Source organism: Acipenser ruthenus, chromosome 8 (assembly GCF_902713425.1).
Source record: "Acipenser ruthenus chromosome 8, fAciRut3.2 maternal haplotype, whole genome shotgun sequence".
NCBI lineage: Eukaryota > Metazoa > Chordata > Actinopteri > Acipenseriformes > Acipenseridae > Acipenser > Acipenser ruthenus.
The window spans coordinates 61,291,304-61,307,041 of NC_081196.1; the positions used below are offsets into that span (position 1 = coordinate 61,291,304).

Here is a 15,738-nt window from a genome sequence, read left to right on the forward strand (position 1 = left end):
CTTGTGGCCAGAGGACCTGGCTCAGCCTTTATGAATACAAGTGCCTTGAACAGGTCCATCAGCATGGACCCGTCTAGAATGAGACACTGAATTCAACTGTAATGACAGGTAAGGAACATCAATGGGCAACTGTATTTTAAACATATATATATATATATATATATATATATATATATATATATATATATATATATATATATATATATATTATTTCAGGGTTTCTTTTGTCATAAATTGTATTACTGAATCTGTGATTTTTATTGTTAAGTTAATACAGGGAGGGAACAGAGAATTCCGATTCGACTTTCTTTTTAGACACTCTCTAAGGCAGTGGTTCCCAAACCGGTCCTGGGGCCCCCCTGTATCTGCTGGTTTTCATTCCAGCTGAGCTCTCAGTTACTAAACTAGACCCTTAATTGAACTGATCATTTGCTTAATTAGACCTATAACATTTTATGAGTAACTTGAACTGCAACTGTTTAAGAGCTGAAAACAACTAAAAAGGTTTAATTAAGCAAAGGATCAGTTTAATTAAGGGTCTAGTTAAGTAATTGAGAGGTCAGTTGGAATGAAAACCAGCAGACACAGGGGGGTCCCCAGGACCGGGTTTGGGAACCACTGCTCTAAGGTAAAACTGCAATGTCCATCATTGATGAATTCAACCACAAAGTCCAAACCTGCTCTTTCAAATGTGTTTCTGTAGTTAAATTCTCAAAAAAAAAATTTTAAAACAGAAACATAAATAGGTGGTAGATCTACTACTTCAAAATGATGTACCATGCACAATGTGTAAAAACTGTTAAACAGTCCTAAACATTTTGTCGATAGGACCCTATGTTCCACATTTGTCGATGCAGCATGAAATTAAAAAGCAAAGCTCTACAGTTTACCAGCAAGGTTAATATATCAACATTGTCAGCTAATGATAGGGCCCGTTCAAGCCCGTTTTAATCATCCTGCTGTCACTTGGTTCTGTTGTTTTTGCATTTTGTCAAGTTTGTCATTTAGCACCACATGGATAGTTTACAATGGAATTCATTGTTATGCTCCTGGCTCTTGATCATACATGTAAGGCAGTTACATGCTGTAATATTGCCCATGCAATACATTGTTGTCTATTGTTTCTGCCCTGTGTTATACACCACTATGCTAAACTTAAACATGCTTGAAGGGAATGTCTGATAACTTCCATTTTCTGTTGAGGAGTCACGTTACCAGGGTATAGGGACTCTTCCTATATCTTAAATTTGACACAATAGGTATCTATTTGAAATGTTCCTTTTTTATAGAGGTAGTTAGAAATCAGTGCTAGTTTTAAACAGTGCATTATTCATTCAAAAAGGTACACCAAAACAAAAAAATAAGTGGATTTGTGTATTTAAAAACAGAAGCCTATTGTAAATCTGCCATTTGCGTGCAACATAGACAGAACTGAATCAATTAGAACATTTGATTAATGTTGACAGCTTGAAATAACTACTGATAACTACAGTCTTTATATTCGAGACTCATATATTTGCACACAACTAACCGCCTACTGCATTATCGACTGTGCAGAATGAGATCGGTTTCTGGGGATTACTGACGTGTCAATGCTTTTTGGGAATTGTGTACAGTCATAAAAAAAACCTTTCAATATTCTCAATTTACTCTGAGATCAATTTAGCTGTTTTATTCCTAAGTGGTAGTTCATTTTAGAGCCCCCCCCCACCTCTCCCCACAGCATATGATGCATGATTGAAACCAAGGTTAAAAACTAAAACCTGCAGGAGAGACCCGGAGGAGAGACTGAAATGGTTTAAACATTGACAGCATCTCAAACAAAACCCCCTCATGCATAGATAGCCTTTACTGAAACTATGCCACAGGTATGTATCTGACAGTGCTGCTGCAATATTAGAGAGAGAGTGGTACATGCATTAGGAGAATGCCACCCACTTGAGACCCTATTTATTTTTTGTTTTCTTTTTTTTGAGAATTTGGAAGTGTTAAGAAAGTGTCAAAACAGCTGAATAAGTTTCCACAATGACTGTTTCCTTTATTCCATCAGCATTCCAGGTTTGTCTTGGGCCTAGGTGTGGGGCTACAGCCTTCTTCCTGTTTGGTTTAACGTAACCTCTTACATAGTGCAAGGTTGGCCTTTTCTACAGTGTTCTGAAGCTCTTTCTCTTCCTCCTCCTACTCTCTTTTGCTTGGCCTTTGCTGACCTCTGACCGATGCCAGAGGTTGAACTAATTAGGACCTGCTTCTGTCCGACAGGAAGACGAGATTCCAAGCATTCCTACACACATTTCTGCTTAACCCTATTACCCTTACAGTATAAGGGGTATCACCTCACTCGTTCAGTATATCTTCTGGCATATCTAGACAAATATGCAAAGCGTTATGCAGAGTTTCTTCTTTAGCCAGATGCAGGAAATTGCCTCTGCAATTTGTTTCAGAGGAGCCAGACTGTCTCTCACTCCCCCCTGTCTATTGCGATGCCCTCTGAACCAGTTCAGTTCTTTAGATGCTGCTGGTACCGATCATATTAAGGGAAAGCAGCAAACTGACAGACTCCCCCTTCATGGCAAATGGTAGCCACTGGGTATTGGTAGGGTTGCCTCAGCACCCTTCCTGTGTGTGAAATGCTGACAGATTTAGGGAGAGATCAATGCATAATAAAAGTTGCTGCCAGTTCATCGCTGTCATTTATTCAATTAAATAGAGTACACTGTCATATAGTTTATTGGTCATATTGGGCTATGTCAAAAAACAAATATGCATTTGTTTATGCCCTAATCCATTCATGTTTTTGGAGTCAATGCAAGTACTATATGTGTTAAATGCACCATGATGCCTACTGCACTAATGTGGAAACTATGAGTTAATGTTTAACACCAGAACTGGAAGCAACCTATATTTGGGCACGGAAACCATGCTGACCAGGAGGCTGGGTTAAACTAGGAACGATTATCCAAAAATAGCAACTAAAGAGTTTCTAAAAATAAAAAGACACAGCGAGATGCATATTTAGTCTGTGCTTCACCTCTAATAGGACCAGGGTTCATAGGGGGACTGCAACAAAACATGAATTCTGAAACTGTGTTGCAATCAATCAATCAATCAGTCAATCTTTATTTTATATAGCGCCTTTCATAGTGGACCACCATCACAAAATGCTTTACAAGATGCAGTAACAACAAGAAAATCCATAATACTTTAAATACAGAGAAATGCATAATATATGCTATAACGTGGAAAGTGCATTATTATTATTATTTATTTCTTAGCAGACGCCCTTATCCAGGGTGACTTACAATCGTAAGCAAATACATTTCAAGTGTTACAATACAAGTAATACAATAAGAGCAAGAAATACAATAACTTTTGTTCAAGCAAAGTACAAGTGTGACAAACCACAATTCAATAATACAGCAGATAATAGTGATAGTTACATCAGGATATGATTAAATAGTGATAGTTACATCAGGATATGATTAAATACAAAGTACTACAGGTTAAACAGTTGGCAGATTACAGTATTCTGAAGTACAGGATTAAATGCAGTAAAATAGGGGGCAGATAAGAGCAAAATAAAGCACATTTACATGAAGGGTGATAGTGTCCCAGGATACAAACAGAGGAGTTCTACAGGTGCTGTTTGAAGAGGTGAGTCTTAAGGAGGTGCCGGAATGTGGTCAGGGACAGTCCTGACATCTGTAGGAAGGTCATTCCACCACTGCGGAGCAAGGGTGGAGAAGGAGCGGGCTCTGGAGGCAGGGGAGCGTAGCGGAGGTAGAGCTAGTCTTCTAGTGCAGGCGGAGCGGAGAGGTCGAGTGGGGGTGTAGGGAGAGATGAGGGTCTGGAGGTAGCTGGGTGCAGTCTGGTCAAGGCATCTGTAGGCTAGTACAAGAACTGGATGCGAGCGGTGATCGGGAGCCAGTGGAGCGAGCGGAGTAGTGGAGTAGCGTGGGCGAAGCGAGGCAGAGAGAACACCAGGTGGGCAGCAGAGTTCTGGATGAGCTGGAGCGGACGGGTGGCGGACGCAGGGAGGCCAGCCAGGAGGGAGTTGCAGTAGTCTAGGCGGGAGAGTACCAGGGCCTGGACCAGGAGCTGGGTAGCAAAGTTGGTGAGGAAGGGTCGGATTCTTCGGATGTTGCTCAGGAAGAATCGGCAAGTGCGTGCCAGAGTGGAGATGTGCTGGGAATAAGAGAGGCAGGGGTCCAGGGTGACTCCAAGGCTCTTAGCTGAGGAAGAGGGAGAGAGTGTGGTAGATTCCAGAGGAACAGAGATAGAGAGATCAGAGGAGGGGGAGGAGGAGGGAAAGAAAAGGAGGTCAGATTTAGAGAGGTTGAGTTTGAGGTGATGCGAGTGCATCCAGGAGGAATTAGCAGACAGACAGGTAGAGATACGGGAGGAGATGGTGGAGTCAGAGGTGGGGAAGGAGAGGAAAATCTGAGCATCATCAGCATAGAAATGGTATGAGAAACCATAGGATGCGATGAGGGGGCCCAGGGAGCGGGTGTAGAGAGAGAACAGGAGAGGACCCAAGACTGACCCTTGGGGGACTCCAGTTAAGAGAGGGTGAGGTGTGGAGGTTGCTCCACGCCAGGTTATCTGGTAAGTGCGGTTGGAGAGGTAGGAGGAGAACCAGGCCAGAGCAGTGCCAGAGATCCCCAGGTCAGCAAGAGATGATAGTAGAATAGAGTGATCAACAGTGTCAAAGGCAGCAGAGAGGTCAAGGAGAATTAGGACAGAGGAGAGAGAGGCAGCTCGGGCACACTTAAGTGAGTTGGTGACAGACAGGAGGGCGGTTTCAGTGGAGTGGGCAGAGCGGAAGCCAGATTGGAGAGGGTCAAGCAGAGAGTGGTTGGACAGGAAAGCAGAGAGCTGGCGGTGTACATTCCGCTCGAGGGTTTTGGAGAGGAAGGGTAGGAGGGAGACAGGATGGTAGCTCTGGAGGGAGGTGGGGTCGAGGGTAGGTTTTTTGAGGAGGGGAGTGATAGAGGCTTTTTTGAAGGCAGAGGGAAAGATACCAGAAAGTAGAGAGGTGTTGAGGAGGGAGGAGATGAAGGGGAGTAGAGCAGGAGCAGTAGCATAATACATGATACGTGATAGTAGCATAATACTGTACATTAAATATGACATTAAATACAGTGGAAAACAATACATTAAATATACAATGAAGTGTGTATGCTGCTTCACCTCTATAGCACTGCACCACCGCTCTTCACTGCATTCATCTTTCTGCTGTTCCCCCCTAGGATGATTATTTTTATTAACATCACTACATACAATAAAAAAATACAGTGAAATGAGGACTGCAGAAAATCAGGTTTATACCACACGCGTGGGTATATCTAGGGGGATACATTTTTGTTGAGTGGTTAACATTAGTGGGATAACATGATTACCGGGACTAGTTTTGAATGTGTCTTTGTTTCATTCCAATCCAGTGGTGTACTGGGGCTTGTGATTTACTGGGACATCCTCCTGCGGCGAATAACAAACCATGGAGCACCAACGATCATTCAGTATCCTCTATTTATACATTTTACGGCAGCAGTATTAAAATTCTCTCCTGTTTAGATCATTACAATAGACCCTGATGGGGGTTATCCAGCAGTAAAAGAGTACTATACTGTAGTCATGGAACAGGAAGAGAACTGTTACTGCAAGCACAGAACACGTTTTCATAGCAGCATTCACACACTCCAGCTTTGCCCATATAAAATCAGCGGTTCTGCATTTTCCAAGAGGGTACAGTTGATGCTAAAATGATATGCCAATTCTGCAAACGTCTTGCATACATACTGTAGTTAAGAAATGAACATATTTGTGAAATGCAATGTTTGATGTAGATACATGGACTTGTGTGCTTTATTAGTAACAATGATGCCATATGCACATCATGAAGGAACCATGGGGATGAACCATGTGACTTAAACTCTAGATGCACTCATAGAAATCCAAGATGTGTTGCTTATGAAGAAAATGTTCTGCCTGTCCATGCTTTTCCCATGGTTATATGCATTTACCAAAGTTTACCCTGTTTTCTGTGTTTTTTTTAATAAGCATTACCATCCCTCTCTGTGCTTTACTATGCTTTTACTGTGCTTTTACTGTGGGGAGTGTTTGTAAGAGAACCCTAAGTACTCTAACTCCCCAGACTGCAGATTAGGTGACAGGACCAAAATCTAACTTTCACTCACTAAGCGTGGGAAAATATTTCCTTTATGTCAACAATTTTCTTTTTAATGTGACTGTTAATGGCTATTTAATACAATTAATAATTAACTGGTTTTAACTTCTATTACAGAATGCTATCAAAGATTTTGCCAAAGATTCTCAAACAGCTGTGATACCCTAAAAAATTCAACAAACACAGTTACCCTTACTCTCCGAATATGGTAAACATCAATACGTTTTTTTTTTATACATCCTTTAAAGATGTATAAAAGATTTATGTCTTAAGGAGGTCTATGCAAAAAAAACTGTGACGTGCTGCAGCGTTTTATATGTTAATTTGTTTCACTGGATGCAATTAAAGTGTTGCTACTTAACCTTCTAAGTCAATGTTTAACCATTTTTCTTTTTTATACCATTGCCAGGTTGCATTGGTCAATAAGTAAAGTTGGTACATTCAGTAAGACGAGAGAGAAACTGCGAGCAACAGAAAACAAGCTTCCTTCACCTCCATCAGAGAACAGTAACAGTGGCTACATTCATCATCAGAAAGCTCAACTTACTGAAGCCACATTAAAACAGCTTGCAAGAGACCCATTGAACCGATGGAAGTCACAAGGAAACAGTGAACCTCACATAACAGAACAGTGAGCTGACACAGGCTCTGTTTATTGAGAAGTGAGCAGTTTGATCTATCTAGCCAGTCTGCCAAACAAGGAAAAAGCAGGAGAGAAAGAGAAGCTTCTTTATTACAAAGAACCACACCAAAGATGGCCAGCATGGCAGTCCAGTTGTTAGGCTTTTTCTTGGGTCTTTTTGGTCTTTTTGGGACTTTGGTAGCTACCGTTCTGCCACACTGGCGAAGGACGGCATATGTAGGCTCTAACATTATCACGGCAACGGCGTATATGAAGGGGCTGTGGATGGAGTGTGCTTGGCACAGCACAGGCATCTACCAGTGTGAGATCCACCGCTCCCAGCTGGCCCTGCCCAGGGACCTGCAGGCTGCCCGGGCTCTGATGGTCCTCTCCTGTGTGCTTTCCACTCTCGCTGCCATTCTTTCAGCAGTGGGGATGAAATGCACCCGCTGCGTCCGTGGATCCTCTGCCAAGAACCCCCTGGCAGTAAGTGGAGGTGCCAGCTTTGTGATCGCTGGCATCCTTGGCTTGGTCCCCATCTCCTGGTCCACCAATGATGTCATCCAGGACTTCTACAACCCCATGCTGCCCAACGGCATGAAGTACGAGATCGGGCAGGCCATTTATGTGGGCTTTGTCTCTGCTGGCCTCACCATCCTTGGGGGAGTCCTTCTTTGCCTGTCCTGCGGGGAGGTCCAGAACCACTTCCCTTACCGGGCCCAAATCCGCCGCGCCACACACAGGGCTGCGCCAGCTTACCACCCCCCTGCCGCCTACAAAGGGAACCACAACCCCTCCAGCTCCTCTGCCTCCAGCAGCGGGTATAGACTCAACGACTATGTGTGAGTGGCGCAGAGACTCAGCTAGAGACTGCAGTCACAAATCAGGAGTGGGTTTGGATAGCCTCTTATTTGCAGCGTTGTTCACACAAATTATTTAACATTATTTCTTAAGGAACAGACTCAAAGCTGAGACCCACAGCTGATTTTGACAGCTTGTAGATTTTTGCTGGACAATAACCAACTGTTTTGTTGTTGTTGACTTTGATTTTGCATGTTATGTTTATATTTATTGTTTTCATGCTTTGTTTTTTTTGTAAATGCACCATGTGTATAACATACACACAAATCCTTAAGCGGGTGGACTTTCTTATTTTAACAGGACATTGAATGACAACAGAAGACTTAACAGAGCTAAATCACTATGATTGCTGCTAGTCATGGGGGCTGAGGGCAGTGTATAGCTTATTACTACAGTATAATGTTTGCATATTAATTGGTAACAGAAGAGGAAACCTTCTTGTAAGATATAAGATCTTCGTATAAGATTCATCCACAGTGGGATCACAGGCTTTCTCACTCAGTATACACAGGGATGGGAACAACCACTAAACTGATACATTTCATTTAAGGCCTCATCAGCAGCTGGGTACATGTGTTTGTGTTACAGCTGCTCAAAGTGTTTAACATAAAAGCAACACATTGTTTTCATAAGAAGAGTCAGAAAAGAGTCAGAGATGAGGAGTAATTTCATATTTTGTCATGTGGTATATGTAAATATTAAAATTAATAATGCAAACAGCTTGTATTGTACAGTGCTGCCTCTTTGTACATCTCCATTATAAAGCTCTAATGATTGAAGGGCTAGTGATTGGCTTGAGACAGACACATTTCAAGATTTACAAAGCTTACCAAGCTTACAAACTCAAGAATTTAAAGTCTTTGTGTCATTGTGAATAAACACATTTACATTACTGCTGGGTTTTTTTCAACAGCTAGTCTAGAACACTTCCATTTTTATTGTCTCCATTAAAAAAAAAAAAAAAAAAAACCTTTTCAAACAATTGTTCAATAAGCCATGAGAAAGCTTTTTAGATTGGGTTCACTGTGATCTGTGTACATTCTAACCTGCTGCTGGCCTGAGTCAACCAAAGTGGGATTCAGCTCTACATCCACTAATTAAGGACCTGGTTGAAATGTGTTCCTGCACTGGCATGGATTGAAAGAGCTACACATGAGAACCAGTCCTCTAAAAGATGATGGAAGTGTAGGCAACTTCCGTTAATGGAAACAGACCAACTCCACAGGTTTGAAGTTATATGGCAATGTATTTAGAAAATTAAGCTACAAGTATTTTAAAATGAGGCTAGGCTCGATTTTACATGTAAATATACCTGCGTTCAGTTTATGATCTAGTCTTACACTATTTATCAAGAGCCTTGAAGAAGGTCTGCTGATAGCATTTAGTAACAGCGCCCCTATGGCATGAAATAGTCTGGACCAGAGTATCCAGGATATGATCGAGCATCAGATAAATAACCCAAATGTACCAGCTAAATGTAGAATAATGACTAAGATTACATTTATTATAATGAGGAGGTTCCAAGAATGATGGAAGTATAAGCGTTTCTGATCCCAGATTGAATGTATGATGTTGTTGTTTTCAATGATGTGAAATCACTGCTGGGTTTATTCCTGGTTAAAGGATGAATAAATAAATAAATAAAATGAAGTTTGGAAATATAATAAGCAAGGTGTTTTTCTTTTCAATTTGTGGTTGGCACTGTCCTAACAAAGAGCCCACGTGTCTTCCAGAGGTCTGGGCATGCCTTATTGTAGGTAGTGGTCACCTTGTCCAGAAGTTGTTGAAGCTCAGCACATAGACCCTCAGTTCAACTGGGATCTGGGGATTAAACAGCATGTTTAATTCAAATCAAGTCTTATAGCATACTTGTATAAAGAAGGATATTAGAGAAAAGCTTCACTATAGTTTATCCCTGCACAGAGTCCAGTAAAATGTTATATTCTGTAATGCTATTCCTAAGTTTTTTCACTGCTGGATATCACAAGCATAAGCTTATCAAAATGAAATACAGCTTTTAAACTGTCTCCCGTTAGATAAACAATTGAGATAGACAGCATTGACTTAAAAAGTGCCCCCTAACTAATTGAGCAGAAAATGTGAGCCGGGTAATAGTTTGCTCAAAAGCATTTACAGCGATTGATTTAAAAGAAGTGCTTCTGGCCCTTCCTGACCTTACAAACATTCACTACTGGTTTATTTGAAAACAAACATCAGTTTGACCTTGGAGAAATAGACGCAGATAAATAAACCCATTGCTTGGCTTGGTGTTTCCCAACAAAGCATGCAAGTTGTACTCACTAGAACTAAAAAAAAAAGTAAGTGTTTTAACACTACTCACATAAGAACATAAGAACATAAGAAAGTTTACAAACGAGAGGAGGCCATTCAGCCCATCTTGCTCGTTTGGTTGTTAGTAGCTTATTGATCCCAGAATCTCATCAAGCAGCTTCTTGAAGGATCCCAGGGTGTCAGCTTCAAAAACATTACGATCTCCCTTTCGTAAAACCATGCTGATTGTCTCCCAGGATATTGTTACCATACAGGTAATTTTCCATTTTAGATCTTATTATAGTTTCCATAAGTTTACATATAATAGAAGTCAGGCTTATTGGTCTGTAGTTACCTGGTTCGGTTTTGTCTCCATTTTTGTGGATCGGTATTACATTTGCAATTTTCCAGTCTGTCGGTACACCCCTGTGTCAAGAGACTGTTGCATGATCTTGGTTAGCGGTTTGTAAATAACTTCTATCATTTCTTTGAGTACTATTGGGAGGATCTCATCCGGCCCAGGGGATTTGTTTATTTTAAGAGCTCCTAGTCCCTTTAACACTTCTGCCTCTGTTATGCTAAAGTTATTTAAAATTGGATAGGAACAGGTCGACATGTGGGGCATGTTGTCTGTGTCCTCCTTTATAAAAACCTGTGAAAAGTAATCATTTAATATATTTGCTATTTTTTTTTCTTTATCTATGATTTAGCCATTTGTGTCTCTTAGACATTTAACCTCCTCTTTGAATGTTCTCTTGCTGTTATAATATTGGAAAAACATTTTGGAATTGGTTTTAGCCCCCTTAGCAATATTGATTTATATCTCTCTCTTGGCCTTTCTAACTTCCTTTTTGACTTGTGTTTGCAGTTCCAAGTACTCTTTCTGTGTACTTTGTTTTTGGTCCTTTTTAAACGCTCTGTAAAGTGCCTTTTTTCGCTGAATATTTTTTTAAATTGATCTATTAAACCATTTTGGCCATTTTGTTTTAGATTTAGATTTGTCTACTTTTGGGATGTAATTGTTTTGCGCCTCTAGTACTACTTTTTTAAAAAACAGCCATCCTTTCTCTGTGGATGTTTTCTCTGTTTTACTCCAATCTACTTCTGTTAGTCTCTGTTTCATACCTTCATAGTTTGCTTTTCTAAAATTGTAAACCTTAGCTTTAGTCATTACTTTTGGGGTTTTAAAAAAAACCTCAAATGAGACCATGTTGTGGTCTGAGTTTGCCAATGCCTCACAATCATCATATAGTCCAGCTTGTCATTGTTTGTGTATTTAAGGCTCTTACTGCTGCACACTTTCTTTAGCCAGACACAAAGGTCAGGGTGAAGTGAATAAGATATTTGGACTAGCTACAAATAGACAGCAAAAATGATATCCTCCTTGGTTGATGCAGCATTTGTTGAGTATTGAATTCCACCTGTTTTCTGTTGTTCCTTTCATTATGCAGCTTACCTCAGTCAATTTATATATATATATATATAAGATATTCTCGTTTTCTTTTGGTTGAAAAAAAAACAGCATACAAGAACATAACAATGTCACAAATAAATTGTTTCAGTTTCAAAAGAAGAGCACTCTTATTTTAATTGAAGAGAACTCTTATTTTAATTACTGTCTTTAAACCAGAATATCAAATGGATGTGTAGAACACCAGCCTTGTCATGGGGTTAGGGTTAGTTGGGGTTAGGGTTGCTGTTAGGGGTAGGGAGACAGTGTTTGGGTTTCAGTTAAAAGGATGTTCAAAAGTCATAAGTTTCCCACATCATCATTTTCTTTTGTCAGAAAATTTTATTTTATATGAAGCAACAGTGGCACCTTGTGGCAAAAATGCTTCTTCAACTCAATGTTCCTGTCAACACAGTAACTGCCAAAGCCAACCACAGAAGCAAATAGTGTTAGTCCTTTAAGCTAAAAAGTTAGGGCTAGGATATGGGTTAGGGTTATACGCTTAGGTTCTATACTGACCATTTGGTGTTTGGATGATACATTAGTGTGACCGGAGTGTAACACTGCATTTGGTGTTTGGATGATACATTAGTGTGACCGGAGTGTAACACTGCATTTGGTGTTTGGATGATACATTAGTGTGACCGGAGTGTAACACTGCATTTGGTGTTTGGATGATACATTAGTGTGACCGGAGTGTAACACTGCATTTGGTGTTTGGATGATACATTAGTGTGACCGGAGTGTAACACTGCATTTGGTGTTTGGATGATACATTAGTGTGACCGGAGTGTAACACTGCATTTGGTGTTTGGATGATACATTAGTGTGACCGGAGTGTAACACTGCATTTGGTGTTTGGATGATACATTAGTGTGACCGGAGTGTAACACTGCATTTGGTGTTTGGATGATACATTAGTGTGACCGGAGTGTAACACTGCATTTGGTGTTTGGATGATACATTAGTGTGACCGGAGTGTAACACTGCATTTGGTGTTTGGATGATACATTAGTGTGACCGGAGTGTAACACTGCATTTGGTGTTTGGATGATACATTAGTGTGACCGGAGTGTAACACTGCATTTGGTGTTTGGATGATACATTAGTGTGACCGGAGTGTAACACTGCATTTGTTGACACTGAGTTTCTGCCCAGTTCTTTCTGTGGTCTGAATCTTTTTGGATCTCCTGGGTAGCTGTATATCTCACAGGTATTGTTTTAACTTATATAGATGTAACACTCGTTAAACTAAATTCATTAACATTTATACAATAGGTGTGGTTTAAATAGGATACAAGCTTCAATATATTCTATTCTCCATTTAAAATGCTATTGAAAAACATTTTGTTCTCAAAATGTCCAGTAAATGGCAGCAAAAATCCAAATTAAGCACAATAGCAGCCAAAAAAAATAGTAAGATCATATTAGAGGGAAGCAATGTGTGAGGCACACACGGGTGATAAGGGATTCAGCATTAACGTGAAACAAAATAGCTTGATAGCCAACTGTATTTACAAAACGTTTGGGGGAAAATATTACAAATATTTCACATTTTTTTAAGCAGCCCAAAATTTAAAATAAATCCAATTTAAGTATCCACAAAATGTATCCAGTTTAAGTATCCATATTCACGTGATAGCACATTTAAAATATATCCAGTTTAATTATCCATATTCACGTGATAGCACATTTAAAATATGTCCAGTTTAAGTATCCATATTCACGTGACAGCACATTTAAAATATGTCCAGTTTAAGTATCCATATTCACGTGATAGCACATTTAAAATATGTTCAGTTTAAGTATCCATATTCACGTGATAGCACATTTAAAATATGTTCAGTTTAAGTATCCATATTCACGTGATAGCACATTTAAAATATGTCCAGTTTAATTATCCATATTCACGTGATAGCACATTTAAAATATGTCCAGTTTAATTATCCATATTCACGTGATAGCACATTTAAAATATATCCAGTTTAAGTATCCATATTCACGTGATAGCACATTTAAAATATGTCCAGTTTAAGTATCCATATTCACGTGATAGCACATTTAAAATATATCCAGTTTAATTATCCATATTCACGTGATAGCACATTTAAAATATGTTCAGTTTAAGTATCCATATTCACGTGATAGCACATTTAAAATATGTCCAGTTTAATTATCCATATTCACGTGATAGCACATTTAAAATATGTCCAGTTTAATTATCCATATTCACGTGATAGCACATTTAAAATATATCCAGTTTAAGTATCCATATTCACGTGATAGCACATTTAAAATATGTCCAGTTTAAGTATCCATATTCATGTGACAGCACATTTAAAATATATCCAGTTTAAGTATCCACATTCACGTGATAGCACATTTAAAATATGTCCAGTTTAAGTATCCATATTCACCTGATAGCACATTTAAAATATGTCCAGTTTAAGTATCCATATTCACCTGATAGCACATTTAAAATATATCCAGTTTAAGTATCCATATTCACGTGATAGCACATTTAAAATATGTCCAGTTTAAGTATCCACATTCATGTGATAGCACATTTTGGATGTCATAGAACAACTTATCTGAATGAAACAAACGGAACAATAATTTTACAAATTACTAACATTACACCAGGGTTGTGGTCAATTACATTACAAAGTAATTAGCAATCACAATTAGCCATGCTCAGAAGTAATTACAATTACAATTACTATCTTCTGGAATGTAATTAATGACTGTTTCAATTACGTGAACAGTAATTTAATTTGATAAAATAATGATGATGAATTACTTGATGAGCATACATGTACATATGTTAAGTGTGAGGCACATTGATGAATGGTGTTTAATGCTTAGGGTTTAATTGGTTGACCACAGATACACGTATTGTAAGTACAAATACAGTTCTTATATTCGCAGGGTCAAAGGTTCTTAAGCAGTTGTGAGCTTATTTTTTTCTTAAAACACCCGAGATATGGTAATATTAGAATGGCTCAATTTAACAGTATCTTTGATGCCTCGGGTTCCACTAAATGCTTAACAATAGAATAGACCATTGAGGAATACAAAAAAGGGTTATTCATGCATACTTTCCAATAAAAATACTAGATGTGAGCAATACTTCAGAACCACCTACATCAAGTATCACCTATACAAGTTTAGACGAATCACATCACACTATTGTAATTCTAAGCTGTGCACAATCAGTTCAATAAATCATAGTTGCATGCTTTTATGACTTGGAGCACATTAAACCATCTCAGCATCTTTTATTTAGCCACTTTAAAAATCAGGGTAAAGATTAAAATTTCTTAAGCTAAATATACCTCTCTCACTATATAACTTGTTAAAGCAAAGATACAGTAGCAAACCATACAATTTATTAACCCAACAACACCTTTATCAGCAATACTATCTGCCAATGAAATAAAGGAATGCCCCAGGGATTTTCCCAAAGCGTCTGAGAAACTATTCCATGTGCCCCCAGAGCAATGGGAATCCTGTGAACATACTGCAAGCCTGCAAAGAGGGATGCTTTTTCTCTTTCAAATAATGTCAGAGTTTCACTCTGTAGTTAACCTGTCCCAACCCTGCCGTTTCAGGGACTGGAGCGATTCCAGATATGGAACCCGGACTAATTTAAGCTCTCTCAGAAAAAGAAAACAGATAAAGATGGTGGCAATATAACAAGCAAAGAAGTGTATTTTCCCTGACTTGATATAATCTGGTATTAGTTTTCTATATACATATTTTGCTCAATCTGCTGATCCCAAAGTACTCAAGGATTCCATGTGTTCATGCAATACTAGGTGAATTCTGATACAAAGGAAAATATATATATATAAAAATCATCATCATTTATGCAACAGACTTAATGTAAAGTGCTTCCCAAAAATGTCACTTATGAAATAAATATTTTCACTTATTTAATATTTAATCAGTCTAAAAACAAGATTTAAACCGTCACACCCTTATTAGAAGGGTTTCTTTGCCTATATTATATCTTAATCAGTCTGACACATACAAAAGCAAGGCAGGCATGTGAAACAGGAACAGCTAGTTTATTTTTCCATGCTTCAGTGAAACTAGAAACCATAACTACGTCTACAATGTGTTGTTCTGATACTTCTCCTTTTCTGTACACTTTAATGGAACAAGTGTTCCATTAAGCTTTTTTATTATTTCATATTTTTATCACATAAAGGAAGAAATACCTTATGACAATGTGCCCCGCCCCTGTGTGCATTTGTGTGTTATATGTTGTATGTTGCGTGTTTTAATGTTGGTGTATTGTAGTTGGTACACGGGATATAAATGGGTGTGTGCAGCACGAGTATTTCA

The 15,738-nt window shown here is 38.9% G+C and overlaps 1 protein-coding gene across 1 annotated transcript; it reads left to right on the top strand.

Moving 5' to 3' along the window:
* On the top strand, positions 1-9,284 carry LOC117406570 (claudin-14-like). Its single transcript, XM_059029420.1, has 2 exons — positions 1-108; positions 6,594-9,284. Exon 2 carries the CDS (start codon positions 6,939-6,941, stop codon positions 7,650-7,652), a length of 714 nt encoding a protein of 237 aa, XP_058885403.1. The 5' UTR covers positions 1-108; positions 6,594-6,938; the 3' UTR covers positions 7,653-9,284.
* Positions 9,285-15,738: the final 6,454 nt, after the last annotated feature.

Bases quoted from the DNA above. Each gene is read 5' to 3' on its own strand.
- LOC117406570 (XM_059029420.1), top strand. From the start codon at position 6,939: ATGGCCAGCATGGCAGTCCAGTTGTTAGGCTTTTTCTTGGGTCTTTTT.